We start from the raw sequence: 16668 nt of genomic DNA on the forward strand, positions 1-16668 counted from the left end.
CAATCTCAAAATTATTCCCTCTCCTATGGATAGAAGATAACTTCCAAACTTAGTACAACCCCTTTAATAAGAATATGATTTATTAAGACAGGGTTTTAAATTATTTTTTTTTCAATTTAGATATCTCATATTGCTATCTCTTTTAAGAAAAATATACAAAATCTTGTATTTTTCTTAGACCCGTAGACCTAATTTCAGATTTCTATTGCACGCTGGGCACGCGGATATATGCAGCAATATACTGACTCATATCCTAACTTTTATATAGAAGATTTTTGAGCTTCTCCTCTAAACATGATCTAATCTGGGCAAAGGTCATTGTGAAGGGAGAGGTAGAGGTGAGCTGAAATATCACCACATCGCTTATAGTGAATGGTGAATACCATGTTATCCGCTGTATATAAAGGTATTACATCTCATGGAAATCCTGTCTGTCATGATGCTGATACTATTGAAAAAATGAAAAGTTTTCTGTACAGAACAGGAAATATAGCATAAGTCATAGAGAAAATTATACAGAAAGTCATCAGAAAATTGGAACAGCTATGATTTTTTTTTATATTTGGACAGTGATATGGAAAATTAAAGAAAAAAAATCTAAAAAATTTGTATAAGTATGTATAAAATAAAACCTAATTTAAAAAAATAGGTAATTTTCTGTTGACACAGTTCAATTAATGATACACTTTTATTTTTAGGAAACAATGATAAAAAATGGGCATCCAAGTTAAATTCTTCTGATTTCCAGTTGCTGTGCCTGAATGGTGCCAGGGCAGAGGTGACTCAGTATGCGGACTGTAACTGGGCTCAGGTCCCGGCACATGCGGTTATGGTACATCCACAGATGAATATACATGCATTGTTTGGCCTTCTGGACAAGGCTCAGGTATGGATTGTCACCAGAACTATATTTTGTAATTCTTGTAAGTTATTCTTGTAAAATGTACCCAGGTTGTTAGATGGAAACTCACAATTTGCTGATTGGAGTGGTTAGAATATTTGATAACAGTTGGTGACACTTTCCTTGACAAAAGATGAGTCAATTTTTGCTGTTCAAAGGGACCGTTTACAGGATTTTTTTACATTTTAAACAGAGCATCTCCTCCAATTGATGCTGCTCTGATGACTCTGGAACAGTTTTCCTTTTCTTCTCTGCTAAAAGTTAGGCTCTTGGTAATAAAGATGCAAATTCACCCCTCAACCAACTGGGCATTTACTACAGAACTCTGTGGGCAGAGTCATGTTTTGATTGGCCAGCATCACAGGAGGAAAAAAAAAAACGCACAAAGAGAAGTTCTGTGGTATACGCCCAGTTGGTTGAAGGGAAGAGTTGCTTCTTTATTTCCGCAAGGCATAAAACTGGAACGGAGGGGCAAAGAAAAAAAAATGTTCCAGTATCAATGGAGCTGCATCTTTTGGAGAAGATACTCGGTTTAAATTTAAAAAAAAATCCAGTGGAAGGTCTGGTTTAAATATTCAACATCAGAATACATCTTAACTACTGACTTTATTACTTTGTCTGATGGTTTTATTTTTATTACAGGATTATTATGGGAGTGACAGTAGTTCTGTTTTTAAAATGTTTAACTCTTCAAAATATAATAAAATGGATCTAATCTTTAAAGACTCTACCCAAAAGATTGTCCCTGTCAGAGAGAAGAAAACATATGAGCAGTGGCTAGGCAGAAATTACATTGACTCTGTAGAGGGCTCCCAGTGCTCATCTAGTAAAGGTAAGACATTTGTGTAATGTACAGTCAAGGCCAAATGTATTGAGACTGACACAAACTTTGGCTCTCATAAAGTTCTCTGCCTAAATGGTTTTAGACATTTTAGTCAGATGTTTCTATTTTTTCTTAAGTACAATTATAAGCATTTCACAAGTTTTTAAGCTTTCATTGACAAATACTTCAAGTTTCTGGAAAAATCCATTATTTACAGTGGTGACCCTTATTTTTCAAGCTTCTGGGCTAAATCTTGACCAGTGGTAACTTATTCTTGCCTAATGGGTGCTTGCAGCTTATCCCAATTTCTGTGTTTTTTTTCGTCTCTAAACCCTTTTTGGGGGATTTCACCCCACGATCTCAATGGGATTGAGATCTGGGAGTTTCCTGGTCATGGACCCAATATTTCAATGATTTGTTCACCAAGCTACATAGCGATGACTTTTACCTTGTGACATGGTGTTCCATCATGAAGGAATAAGCATTGTTCATCACCAAATTGCTCCTGGATCGTTGGGACAAGTTGCTTTTGGAGGATTCTTAGATGGGATCAATCCCAATTGAGAACATTTGGTCAATCCACAAAAAGCAGATGGCCAAAAAAAAAACACAGAAAATGAAAAATTCCAAGTACTGATTAGACAAGAATGAGTTGCCATCAGCCAGGATTTGGCCCAGAAGCGGATATCCAGCATACCAGGACAGATTGCAGAAGTCTGAAAGTCAGGGCCAACTATGTAAATATAGTCTTTTCATAAACTTGATGTATTTGCCAATAAAAGTGTTACAACTTATGAAATGCTCATAATTGTATATCAGTAATCATAGAAACATCTGATGGAAAGATCTAAACACTGAAGCAGCAAAGTTTGTGTAAAGTAAAAATTGTATCTGTCTCAAAATGTTTGATCACGACTATATGACAGCCTCTGACCTACTGAATATAAAATTCGATGTTTAAGGCAGGCGTCACACTTGCAAATGTAATGCGAGAACCTCTCATCAATACCCGGCACTGCCACCGGCACTCGGGACCGGAGCATTCAGCTGCATAGAAATACATGCAGCCGCAGACTCCGGTCTCGAGTGCCGGTGGCAGTGCCGAGTATTGATGCAAGTTTCAAGTGCGACACCGGCCTAACCCTCAATTCTGGATACAAAGCAAATGGCAACAAAGTGTTTGATATCTGAGAACCAAAGGTAAAACATTTCAATCCCATGGAAGCGAATGACACATTGGTCATACATGTGCACTACGACTCCTTGTTCTTGCGACAAGTGAGGGTCCCAGTGGTTGTACTCTCTGCAACCCTACATTTATCTTCTATTTTATGAACAGCTCATTACTGTATTTAGAGAGTAAGCCCCTTTAAATTACATCGCACACTGGAAATGTTATCATGCAATGTGCACAATCATTAAAAGACCTGTACAGGAGTTCTGTGCACCATTCTATGGGTGCAGTAGATTCAAGCATTCTCTGTATATAAGGGTTTGTCATTATGAGAGAGTACACACTGTGTGTTAATTAGTTAGTTAATAATAAAGCTATTTTCAAGCTTCATCAAAATTAATTGAATACATGATAAAAATGGCATCATTTCATTATTTTCTTTCTTTCTCCTACAGCTATATCTCCAGTGAACACCATCTTATTACTAATTAGCAGCATCCTACTAATTAAGTTTTCTGCATAATTACCAACTACTGAATCCTCAAGATGCCTTTGGAAATTGCAGAGCTGTAAACATGGTGATTTTTTGTTCTGCTGAAGACACAAGTCTGTAAATGATGAATGTACAGCTATTACTTGTGTACCTGTCTTTTGAACAATCCCGACCCACAATTATTAAACAGGATTTTTTATAATAACATTTTATAAGAAAAACAGGCAATACACTATTTATTACCATAGCATTATCATCCAGCAGATATATGTTTACATGGATAAATGCATATATATCTTCATTAACTTCAAATGACATAAAAAAACAAGTGTTATTTTGTTTGCTAATGTTCCTTAAGTGACTTTTTCATGTCTGTATTACTGGGGTCATGTCCATGAGGGCTGGTTTAGTGTAGATACAAATCGGTTCATCAAGGTGGGGCCAATCATTTAAGTGCAGCTTCTGACCGACTTTTTCATCTATCTCCATCCATCAGTTGGCCCAATAAAGCAAGGGAGGGTGGAAATACATGGAAAACAAGCAGGTTGAAAGATGTACTTAAATGTTCGGCTACCCCATAATGCACTGAGTGACTGTACTTGGTTTGAACAGGTATTCTGTGCTGACAGTCCCTTTAAGGAGACAGGGACAACAGACAGCGGGAATAAAATAAGTACAAAAACTGGCTGCTTTTAATCTAATGATAGGTCCTCTTTAAATAGAGGGTTGTCAGGTTATGGTTATCTCGCTATTATGATCGATTCTCACATGGCGTATTTTACAACTGTCGATTTGGTCATATTGAAGCTTATGCAAAATCATCATGTATAAAATATGGATTTGTATATCACTGTTTGCAATGTAATAGGTGTAATCCCTAGCATGTTTGAGACAAGACTGCATCAAAATCTGTATGTAACACATTTTGGATTTTGTGGTAAACTACATGATCAGAAAAAAGGCACCATGTTTTTATTCATCTTTAACATCATTGTCAGAATCCATATGTTCTCCATAATAATGGGGATCCTTGCTTTTTAGGAAAGCCTTCATATGCTGTTTGGTATTTTCATGGACTCATTGTAATGTCAGCGTCCCTGCTTGACTTCACCTTGTCCTCCCGGCAGGGATGACGATGTGGTCAACACCTTAGCCACTCTGTTGTTCCTTCTGCTCTGTTCCCTGCCACGGCTTCCTGCTCCCAGGGCCTGAGCACATCGGGCAGGTCTCCCGCCAGCACGCTTAGGGCATGCGTGCTCCCGGCTTCTTAAAGAGGCAGTGTGCACACTCCGGAAATGTCCCCACCCTAAAGCTGGAAGGCATCAGGTACTTAAGACACCCTCCCCTTTAGGGAGGTACCTGGGCAACTTTAGTTTCTAGTTAGTGTTTGTCCCCATAAGTCTGTTGCCAGGTCACTGATCCTGAACCGTCCTGTCTAAACCTGTTCCAAAGCCAGTCCTGTCTGAACCTGAACCTGTTCCTAAGCTTGTTCTACCAGAATCTGAACCTGAGTCCTGAACCCATCCTGTCTGAACCTGCAACTGTATCTTCTGCTAGCATTCCAGAACCTGTCTTGTCTAAGCCCTGAGTCCATTCCATCTGAACATCCTGTTCTGTCTGAACCTCATTCTGTTCTGTCTGAACAGTCTCCGATATCCATTCTTCAAGTGATTCCGAATCCTGTCCTGCCAGTGAATCAGAGTCTGTGTCTACGATCCTGACCCTAGGAGTCAGCTACTGCAGTACTGGGGACTGTGCTGGAGTGGTAACTGGTGGCTACCTGCAGTTCAAGCCTAACTCAACCATCAGTGGCTCTAGTGAAAACCAGGTAGCCGCTTAGCCATGCCTCTCCAGGGTAAGCCCGGCCCGTGGTGCAGTGGGTTCATGATGGTTATACTCATTCACTTGAATGGCTGAATTTGGAATGCAAATCAGCCCAGAGTAGGATGCGATTAATAGAGATGTGCAAACCTTTTGTTAAACGGTGCGCCGAACATTCCTGAATGCCACTGAGTTCAATGGGAGACTAAACCAAACGTATATACAACACGTTAAGAGGGTCCAAAAAGCTTGACAAACAGCTCAAATTAGGGGCAGACACCAGGAAAAGTGGCATCAATTGATCCAGAGTACAAATAGTATAATTGCGCAGCATGGATACATGGGACATGGCTTGGACCAGCATTTCTAGTTGAAACATTGATCAGTAGCAGGTGGATGAGTAACAGGTGTAGGCCTGTTGCTCTGAGAGGTCTGCCAAATTTAGGCAACACACATGAAGGAGACCCAACTTGGAGTCCAAACAGTTCCCAAAATTAGGGGCAGACACCAGGAAAAGTTGCATCAATTGACCCACTGTAGAAATTTGATAATGGCACAGCAGCAGTCAGCCATAGGCCATGCATGAGGTATCAGGGTCTGAGCCAGTGTTTAGCGCTTTGAATTTAAATTAAGACAAGGTGGATGAGGGACTGGTGTAGGCCTGGTGTGCTGGGAGCACTGATACCTCATGCAACAGCTCAAACTGCTTTTTTACTCAGCTAGACTCAGGTGGCACAAATATCAGCTTGTTAGACCACAACTGTTCTAAAAATGTAAGGATACTAACACAGGTAGTTGACTGACAGTAAGTAAATACATGAATTTCACTTTTTATATTGAAGAACTGAAAAAATTAACTTTTTGATGATATTCTAATTTTGTGAGATGCACCTGTGCGTTGCTAAAAGGAATAGCTGCCCCTGGAAGCAATTCAATAGGACAATCATAATGCCTATGTGGAGGAAGCTCATCTGCTTTCTTCTTATTACAGATGTCAGAGAATTCCTTATACACAGAGGGTAAAGTGAATACCGGTTCAGGAGGGTCCGAATCAAGGGACTTCGGAGCAGTTTCTGTTGTTGCTGAATCGCTCCTTTTTGGAAATGTAATTTCTTTGGTCTCCCAGTTGATAGTTGGATTCTGTGAATGCAGCCAAGGAATGCATAGAATCACAGGAAAATGAGGAGAAGAGATTAATAAAAAAGAAAGCTGCTGCTGACGGTCATCTGGCTCCAACAAAATGGCAAGATGTATGGTCTCCTGATCAACAGGCCCAGAGATTAAAGGTGACCCATCCACCATCTCCATGGCGATTGGAGAGGCTCTATACATAATTTCTATACCGTGTTCCTTGGCAAATGCAATATCTATAAAATTTCCCCCTGCGCCAGAGTCAATCATGGCTGCACTAGAGATCCACTGTCCAGAACATAACATCTTAATAGGGAGTGAACAGTGAGACTTCTTTTCCTTCTGCTCCCTGGAATGAGTAGTCATAGAGAGAGAATGGAATATAGCATTCAAGGGCAGGCTAAATTCAGAGACATCTGAGTCATCGTCACAGTTAATATATTCCCCTACCGCTGCTAACACTTTGTTAGGCCGCTTGGGACAGTTGCTTAGGAAGTGGTCAGATTGGCCGCAATAGAAGCATAGACTTTCCCACAGGCGGCGCTCCCGGCGTTCATTACTCTCATGCCTCTGCGCCGAGTCAATCTGCATAGGCACCACTTCTGTCTCCCGAGTTGTTTTATTTGCAGGTTCCTTGGGAGAAAGGGAAAAGTTAGACATACAATTTAATACCTCCAGGTTCTCCTGTCTATGCTCAGTAAGGTGAATGTCTATGCGTACACAATGTTGAATAAACATTTCTAGCTCTTGTGGTGACTCAGAACGGGCTAGCTCATCCTTTATAACGCTATACAGACCTCTCCTGAAAATAGGCAATTGAGCATAACAATCCCAATTAGTATCCACGGCTAGCCTTCTAAAATCAGTGGCATATTCAATAACTGAACGTTTACCCTGGCGTAAAGACAATAAGGTGGTCTCAGCAGGTGCGTGGTGGTTAGGGTCATCAAACATTAATGCCATAGCAGCCAAAAAATCATCGAATACATTTAGACGTGGATCACGTGGCTCGATCATTGGATTTGCCCAGGTGAGGGCTCGTGATGTAAATAACATGATGATACATTGCATACATCCTTATATCGATCGGTATGAAAGCAGTTGGCATGCACATCAAAATACAACATACACAGATTTACAAAACCACAAAATTTGTTGTGATCGCCATTGTATCAAAATAGTGGCAGCTTAGATGGACTGACTGCCTGCGGTTGCCCAGGGGGTAAGGCCACACGTGTCACCATCTGAGCACTTAAGTCCTGAAAGGCCTTTCCATACTGGGACTCTATGCTTTTAAATTTGTTTTCCTGAGCTGCCATTCGAGTACTTAAAGGGAACCTGTCACCCCCAAAAATCGAAGGTGAGGTAAGCCCACCAGCATCAAGGGCTTATGTACAGCATTCTGGAATGCTGTAGATAAGCCCCCGATGTATCCTAAAAGATGAGAAAAAGAGGTTAGATTATACTCACCCAGGGGCGTTCTCGCTGCTGGTCCGGTCCGATGGGTGTCGCGGTCCGGTCTGGTGCCTCCTATCTTCATCAGATGACGTCCTCTTCTGGTCTTCACACTGCGCTTTGGCGCAGGTGTACTTTGTCTGCCCTTTTGAGGGCAGAGCAAAGTACTGCAGTGCGCAGGCGCCGGGCCTCTCTGACCTTTCCCGGCGCCTGTGCACTGCAGTACTTTGCCCTCAACAGGGCAGACAAAGTACGCCTGCGCCGGAGCCGCAGCGTGAAGACCAGAAGAGGACATTATCCTATGAAGATGGGAGGCCCCGGACCGCCGCCCAGGTGAGTATAATCTAACCTCTTTTTCTCATCTTTTAGGATTCATCAGGGGCTTATCTACAGCATTCCAGAATAACATAGTAACATAGTAACATAGTTAGTAAGGCTGAAAAAAGACATTTGTCCATCCAGTTCAGCCTATATTCCATCATAATAAATCCCCAGATCTACGTCCTTCTACAGAACCTAATAATTGTATGATATAATATTGTTCTGCTCCAGGAAGACATCCAGGCCTCTCTTGAACCCCTCGACTGAGTTCGCCATCACCACCTCCTCAGGCAAGCAATTCCAGATTCTCACTGCCCTAACAGTAAAGAATCCTCTTCTATGTTGGTGGAAAAACCTTCTCTCCTCCAGACGCAAAGAATGCCCCCTTGTGCCCGTCACCTTCCTTGGTATAAACAGATCCTCAGCGAGATATTTGTATTGTCCCCTTATATACTTATACATGGTTATTAGATCGCCCCTCAGTCGTCTTTTTTCTAGACTAAATAATCCTAATTTCGCTAATCTATCTGGGTATTGTAGTTCTCCCATCCCCTTTATTAATTTTGTTGCCCTCCTTTGTACTCTCTCTAGTTCCATTATATCCTTCCTGAGCACCGGTGCCCAAAACTGGACACAGTACTCCATGTGCGGTCTAACTAGGGATTTGTACAGAGGCAGTATAATGCTCTCATCATGTGTATCCAGACCTCTTTTAATGCACCCCATGATCCTGTTTGCTTTGGCAGCTGCTGCCTGGCACTGGCTGCTCCAGGTAAGTTTATCATTAACTAGGATCCCCAAGTCCTTCTCCATGTCAGATTTACCCAGTGGTTTCCCATTCAGTGTGTAATGGTGATATTGATTCCTTCTTCCCATGTGTATAACCTTACATTTATCATTGTTAAACCTCATCTGCCACCTTTCAGCCCAAGTTTCCAACTTATCCAGATCCATCTGTAGCAGAATACTATCTTCTCTTGTATTATCTGCTTTACATAGTTTTGTATCATCTGCAAATATCGATATTTTACTGTGTAAACCTTCTACCAGATCATTAATGAATATGTTGAAGAGAACAGGTCCCAATACTGACCCCTGCGGTACCCCACTTGTCACAGCGACCCAGTTAGAGACTATACCATTTATAACCACCCTCTGCTTTCTATCACTAAGCCAGTTACTAACCCATTTACACACATTTTCCCCCAGACCAAGCATTCTCATTTTGTGTACCAACCTCTTGTGCGGCACAGTATCAAACGCTTTGGAAAAATCGAGATATACCACGTCCAATGACTCACCGTGGTCCAGCCTATAGCTTACCTCTTCATAAAAACTGATTAGATTGGTTTGACAGGAGCGATTTCTCTTAAACCCATGCTGATATGGAGTTAAAGAGTTATTCTCATTGAGATAATCCAGAATAACATCCCTCAGAAACCCTTCAAATATTTTACCAACAATAGAGGTTAGACTTACTGGCCTATAATTTCCAGGTTCACTTTTAGAGCCCTTTTTGAATATTGGCACCACATTTGCTATGCGCCAGTCCTGCGGAACAGACCCTGTCGCTATAGAGTCCCTAAAAATAAGAAATAATGGTTTATCTATTACATTACTTAGTTCTCTTAGTACTCGTGGGTGTATGCCATCCGGACCTGGAGATTTATCTATTTTAATCTTATTTAGCCGGTTTCGCACCTCTTCTTGGGTTAGATTGGTGACCCTTAATATAGGGTTTTCATTGTTTCTTGGGATTTCACCTAGCATTTCATTTTCCACCGTGAATACCGTGGAGAAGAAGGTGTTTAATATGTTAGCTTTTTCCTCGTCATCTACAACCATTCTTTCCTCACTATTTTTTAAGGGGTCTACATTTTCAGTTTTTATTCTTTTACTATTGATATAGTTGAAGAACAGTTTGGGATTAGTTTTACTCTCCTTAGCAATGTGCTTCTCTGTTTCCTTTTTGGCAGCTTTAATTAATTTTTTAGATAAAGTATTTTTCTCCCTATAGTTTTTTAGAGCTTCAATGGTGCCATCTTGCTTTAGTAGTGCAAATGCTTTCTTTTTACTGTTAATTGCCTGTCTTACTTCTTTGTTTAGCCACATTGGGTTTTTCCTATTTCTAGTCCTTTTATTCCCACAAGGTATAAACCGCTTACAGTGCCTATTTAGGATGTTCTTAAACATTTCCCATTTATTATCTGTAAAGTTCAGTGTTTTTGTGACTCCCTGACAAGTCCCCCTAGTGAAAGACAGGTGAAACTGCACAATATTGTGGTCGCTATTTCCTAGATGCCCAACCACCTGCAGATTTGTTATTCTGTCAGGTCTATTAGATAGTATTAGGTCTAAAAGTGCTGCTCCTCTGGTTGGATTCTGCACCAATTGTGAAAGATAATTTTTCTTGGTTATTAGCAGAAACCTGTTGCCTTTATGGGTTTCACAGGTTTCTGTTTCCCAGTTAATATCCGGGTAGTTAAAGTCCCCCATAACCAGGACCTCATTATGGGTTGCAGCTTCATCTATCTGCTTTAGAAGTAGACTTTCCATGGTTTCTGTTATATTTGGGGGTTTGTAACAGACCCCAATGAGAATTTTGTTACCATTTTTCCCTCCATGAATTTCGACCCATATGGACTCGACATCCTCATTTCCTTCGCTAATATCCTCCCTTAAAGTGGACTTTAGACAAGGCTTTACATAGAGACAAACCCCTCCTCCTCTCCGATTTTTACGATCCTTTCTAAACAGACTGTAACCCTGTAAGTTAACTGCCCAGTCATAGCTTTCATCTAACCATGTCTCGGTTATTCCCACTATGTCAAAGTTACCTGTAGATATTTCTGTTTCTAGTTCTTCCATCTTGTTTGTCAGGCTTCTGGCGTTTGCGAGCATGCAGTTTAGAGGATTTTGTTTTGTTCCAATCTCCTCGCTGTGGATTGTTTTAGAAATGTTCTTACCTCCCATCTGAGTATGTTTTCCTGGGTCTTCTTTGTTCAAGTCTAATGTTTTTCTTCCCGTCCCCTCTTCTTCTAGTTTAACGCCCTCCTGATGAGTGTAGCGAGTCTTCTGGCGAATGTGTGTTTCCCAGGTTTGTTGAGGTGTAGTCCGTCTCTGGCGAGGAGTCCATCGTACCAGTAATTCACACCGTGGTCCAGGAATCCGAATCCTTGTTGTCTGCACCATCGTCTTAGCCAGTTGTTTGCATCAAGGATCCTGTTCCATCTCCTGGTGCCATGCCCGTCTACTGGAAGGATAGAAGAAAAAACTACCTGTGCATCCAGTTCCTTTACTTTCTTCCCCAACTCTTCAAAGTCTTTGTAGATTGTCGGTAGGTCCTTCCTTGCTGTGTCATTGGTGCCAACATGTATCAGAAGAAATGGGTGGACGTCCTTGGAGCTGAAGAGCTTTGGTATCCTATCGGTCACATCCTTGATCATCGCACCTGGAAGGCAGCATACTTCTCTTGCAGTTATGTCCGGTCTGCAGATGGCTGCTTCTGTGCCTCTCAGTAGTGAGTCTCCCACCACCACTCTTCGTTGCTTCTTGGCTGTACTTTTTGTTGTCACTTGTTGCTGTGTGCCCTTTTCTTTTTTGCTTGCTGGTATTGCTTCATCCTTAGGTGTGCCATCTTCATCCTCTACAAAGATTTGATATCGGTTCTTCAGTTGTGTGGTTGGTGATTTCTCCATGGTCTTCTTGCTTCTTTTGGTCACATGCTTCCACTCATCTGCTTTTGGAGGTTCTCTGACACTTTTTTCACCTTCTGTGACCAGTAGAGATGCTTCTGTTCTGTCTAGAAAGTCTTCATTCTCTTTGATGAGTTTCAAAGTTGCTATTCTTTCTTCCAGACCCCGCACCTTTTCTTCTAAAAGGGCCACTAGTCTACACTTCTGACAGGTGAAATTTAATTCTTCTTCTGGTCGATCTGTGAACATGTAGCACATGCTGCAGCTCACCATGTAGGTTGTCACATCTGCCATGTTGCTCCTAGATCCTGCTGACTTGCTGTGTGTTTTCCTTCTTGTGTAATCTACTCAGCCAAGCTCTCTTGCAAAAATATCCTACAGGCAAAAATTCGTTTGGTGATGCTTTCCAAGCAGCTGGTCCCGGCTGTACCCAACGATCTTCTAGCTTAGGGAGACTTCGCTTTTCCCAGAAGGCACCTGGAATATGCAAATTAGCCTCCTCAAGCTTGAATCCCCGGTTTGGTGATGATTTCCAAGCAGCTGGTCCCGGCTGTACCCAACGATCTTCTAGCTTAGGGAGACTTCGCTTTTCCCAGAAGGCACCTGGAATATGCAAATTAGCCTCCTCAAGCTTGAATCCCCGGTTTCGTGATGCTTTCCAAGCAGCTGGTCCCGGCTGTACCCAACGATCTTCTAGCTTAGGGAGACTTCGCTTTTCCCAGAAGGCACCTGGAATATGCAAATTAGCCTCCTCAAGCTTGAATCCCCGGTTTGGTGATGCTTTCCAAGCAGCTGGTCCCGGCTGTACCCAACGATCTTCTAGCTTAGGGAGACTTCGCTTTTCCCAGAAGGCACCTGGAATATGCAAATTAGCCTCCTCAAGCTTGAATCCCCGGTTTGGTGATGCTTTCCAAGCAGCTGGTCCCGGCTGTACCCAACGATCTTCTAGCTTAGGGAGACTTCGCTTTTCCCAGAAGGCACCTGGAATATGCAAATTAGCCTCCTCAAGCTTGAATCCCCGGTTTGGTGATGCTTTCCAAGCAGCTGGTCCCGGCTGTACCCAACGATCTTCTAGCTTAGGGAGACTTCGCTTTTCCCAGAAGGCACCTGGAATATGCAAATTAGCCTCCTCAAGCTTGAATCCCCGGTTTGGTGATGCTATCCAAGCAGCTGGTCCCGGCTGTACCCAACGATCTTCTAGCTTAGGGAGACTTCGCTTTTCCCAGAAGGCACCTGGAATATGCAAATTAGCCTCCTCAAGCTTGAATCCCCGGTTTGGTGATGCTTTCCAAGCAGCTGGTCCCGGCTGTACCCAACGATCTTCTAGCTTAGGGAGACTTCGCTTTTCCCAGAAGGCACCTGGAATATGCAAATTAGCCTCCTCAAGCTTGAATCCCCGGTTTGGTGATGCTATCCAAGCAGCTGGTCCCGGCTGTACCCAACGATCTTCTAGCTTAGGGAGACTCCGCTTTTCCCAGAAGGCACCTGGAATATGCAAATTAGCCTCCTCAAGCTTGAATCCCCGGTTTGGTGATGCTTTCCAAGCAGCTGGTCCCGGCTGTACCCAACGATCTTCTAGCTTAGGGAGACTTCGCTTTTCCCAGAAGGCACCTGGAATATGCAAATTAGCCTCCTCAAGCTTGAATCCCCGGTTTGGTGATGCTTTCCAAGCAGCTGGTCCCGGCTGTACCCAACGATCTTCTAGCTTAGGGAGACTTCGCTTTTCCCAGAAGGCACCTGGAATATGCAAATTAGCCTCCTCAAGCTTGAATCCCCGGTTTGGTGATGCTTTCCAAGCAGCTGGTCCCGGCTGTACCCAACGATCTTCTAGCTTAGGGAGACTTCGCTTTTCCCAGAAGGCACCTGGAATATGCAAATTAGCCTCCTCAAGCTTGAATCCCCGGTTTGGTGATGCTTTCCAAGCAGCTGGTCCCGGCTGTACCCAACGATCTTCTAGCTTAGGGAGACTTCGCTTTTCCCAGAAGGCACCTGGAATATGCAAATTAGCCTCCTCAAGCTTGAATCCCCGGTTTGGTGATGCTTTCCAAGCAGCTGGTCCCGGCTGTACCCAACGATCTTCTAGCTTAGGGAGACTTCGCTTTTCCCAGAAGGCACCTGGAATATGCAAATTAGCCTCCTCAAGCTTGAATCCCCGGTTTCGTGATGCTTTCCAAGCAGCTGGTCCCGGCTGTACCCAACGATCTTCTAGCTTAGGGAGACTTCGCTTTTCCCAGAAGGCACCTGGAATATGCAAATTAGCCTCCTCAAGCTTGAATCCCCGGTTTGGTGATGCTTTCCAAGCAGCTGGTCCCGGCTGTACCCAACGATCTTCTAGCTTAGGGAGACCTCGCTTTTCCCAGAAGGCACCTGGAATATGCAAATTAGCCTCCTCAAGCTTGAATCCCCGGTTTGGTGATGCTTTCCAAGCAGCTGGTCCCGGCTGTACCCAACGATCTTCTAGCTTAGGGAGACTTCGCTTTTCCCAGAAGGCACCTGGAATATGCAAATTAGCCTCCTCAAGCTTGAATCCCCGGTTTGGTGATGCTTTCCAAGCAGCTGGTCCCGGCTGTACCCAACGACCTTCTAGCTTAGGGAGACTTCGCTTTTCCCAGAAGGCACCTGGAATATGCAAACTAGCCTCCTCAAGCTTGAATCCCCGGTTTGGTGATGCTTTCCAAGCAGCTGGTCCCGGCTGTACCCAACGATCTTCTAGCTTAGGGAGACTTCGCTTTTCCCAGAAGGCACCTGGAATATGCAAACTAGCCTCCTCAAGCTTGAATCCCCGGTTTGGTGATGCTTTCCAAGCAGCTGGTCCCGGCTGTACCCAACGATCTTCTAGCTTAGGGAGACTTCGCTTTTCCCAGAAGGCACCTGGAATATGCAAACTAGCCTCCTCAAGCTTGAATCCCCGGTTTGGTGATGCCTTCCAAGCAGCTGGTCCCGGCTGTACCCAACGATCTTCTAGCTTAGGAAGACTTCGCTTTTCCCAGAAGGCACCTGGAATATGCAAACTAGCCTCCTCAAGCTTGAATCCTCGCTTTGGTGATGCTTTCCAAGCAGCTGGTCCCGGCTGTACCCAACGATCTTCTAGCTTAGGGAGACTTCGCTTTTCCCAGAAGGCACCTGGAATATGCAAACTAGCCTCCTCAAGCTTGAATCCCCGGTTTGGTGATGCCTTCCAAGCAGCTGGTCCCGGCTGTACCCAACGATCTTCTAGCTTAGGGAGACTTCGCTTTTCCCAGAAGGCACCTGGAATATGCAAACTAGCCTCCTCAAGCTTGAATCCCCGGTTTGGTGATGCCTTCCAAGCAGCTGGTCCCGGCTGTACCCAACGATCTTCTAGCTTAGGGAGACTTCGCTTTTCCCAGAAGGCACCTGGAATATGCAAACTAGCCTCCTCAAGCTTGAATCCTCGCTTTGGTGATGCTTTCCAAGCAGCTGGTCCCGGCTGTACCCAACGATCTTCTAGCTTAGGGAGACTTCGCTTTTCCCAGAAGGCACCTGGAATATGCAAACTAGCCTCCTCAAGCTTGAATCCCCGCTTTGGTGATGCTTTCCAAGCAGCTGGTCCCGGCTGTACCCAACGATCTTCTAGCTTAGGGAGACTTCGCTTTTCCCAGAAGGCACCTGGAATATGCAAACTAGCCTCCTCAAGCTTGAATCCCCGCTTTGGTGATGCTTTCCAAGCAGCTGGTCCCGGCTGTACCCAACGATCTTCTAGCTTAGGGAGACTTCGCTTTTCCCAGAAGGCACCTGGAATATGCAAACTAGCCTCCTCAAGCTTGAATCCCCGCTTTGGTGATGCTTTCCAAGCAGCTGGTCCCGGCTGTACCCAACGGTCTTCTAGCTTAGGGAGACTTCGCTTTTCCCAGAAGGCACCTGGAATATGCAAACTAGCCTCCTCAAGCTTGAATCCCCGGTTTGGTGATGCTTTCCAAGCAGCTGGTCCCGGCTGTACCCAACGATCTTCTAGCTTAGGGAGACTTCGCTTTTCCCAGAAGGCACCTGGAATATGCAAACTAGCCTCCTCAAGCTTGAATCCCCGGTTTGGTGATGCTTTCCAAGCAGCTGGTCCCGGCTGTACCCAACGATCTTCTAGCTTAGGGAGACTTCGCTTTTCCCAGAAGGCACCTGGAATATGCAAATTAGCCTCCTCAAGCTTGAATCCCCGGTTTGGTGATGCTTTCCAAGCAGCTGGTCCCGGCTGTACCCAACGATCTTCTAGCTTAGGGAGACTTCGCTTTTCCCAGAAGGCACCTGGAATATGCAAATTAGCCTCCTCAAGCTTGAATCCCCGGTTTGGTGATGCTTTCCAAGCAGCTGGTCCCGGCTGTACCCAACGATCTTCTAGCTTAGGGAGACTTCGCTTTTCCCAGAAGGCACCTGGAATATGCAAATTAGCCTCCTCAAGCTTGAATCCCCGGTTTGGTGATGCTTTCCAAGCAGCTGGTCCCGGCTGTACCCAACGATCTTCTAGCTTAGGGAGACTTCGCTTTTCCCAGAAGGCACCTGGAATATGCAAATTAGCCTCCTCAAGCTTGAATCCCCGGTTTGGTGATGCTTTCCAAGCAGCTGGTCCCGGCTGTACCCAACGATCTTCTAGCTTAGGGAGACTTCGCTTTTCCCAGAAGGCACCTGGAATATGCAAATTAGCCTCCTCAAGCTTGAATCCCCGGTTTGGTGATGCTTTCCAAGCAGCTGGTCCCGGCTGTACCCAACGATCTTCTAGCTTAGGGAGACTTCGCTTTTCCCAGAAGGCACCTGGAATATGCAAATTAGCCTCCTCAAGCTTGAATCCCCGGTTTGGTGATGCTTTCCAAGCAGCTGGTCCCGGCTGTACCCAACGATCTTCTA

At 44.2% G+C, this 16668-nt stretch overlaps 1 protein-coding gene across 1 annotated transcript in view; it reads left to right on the forward strand.

Annotated features, from left to right (window-relative positions):
* MELTF (melanotransferrin) overlaps positions 1-4345 on the forward strand; it is a 207246-nt gene extending 202901 nt beyond the window's left edge. Inside the window, exons 14-16 of the mRNA XM_069727220.1 lie at positions 699-886; positions 1544-1733; positions 3354-4345. Coding sequence (XP_069583321.1) covers positions 699-886; positions 1544-1733; positions 3354-3421 — 446 coding nt within the window. The 3' untranslated portion in view covers positions 3422-4345. The remainder of the gene's footprint in view (positions 1-698; positions 887-1543; positions 1734-3353) is intronic.
* The last annotated feature ends 12323 nt before the right edge of the window (positions 4346-16668 follow it).

Source organism: Ranitomeya imitator, chromosome 5 (assembly GCF_032444005.1).
Source record: "Ranitomeya imitator isolate aRanImi1 chromosome 5, aRanImi1.pri, whole genome shotgun sequence".
In the NCBI taxonomy this organism is placed as follows: domain Eukaryota; kingdom Metazoa; phylum Chordata; class Amphibia; order Anura; family Dendrobatidae; genus Ranitomeya; species Ranitomeya imitator.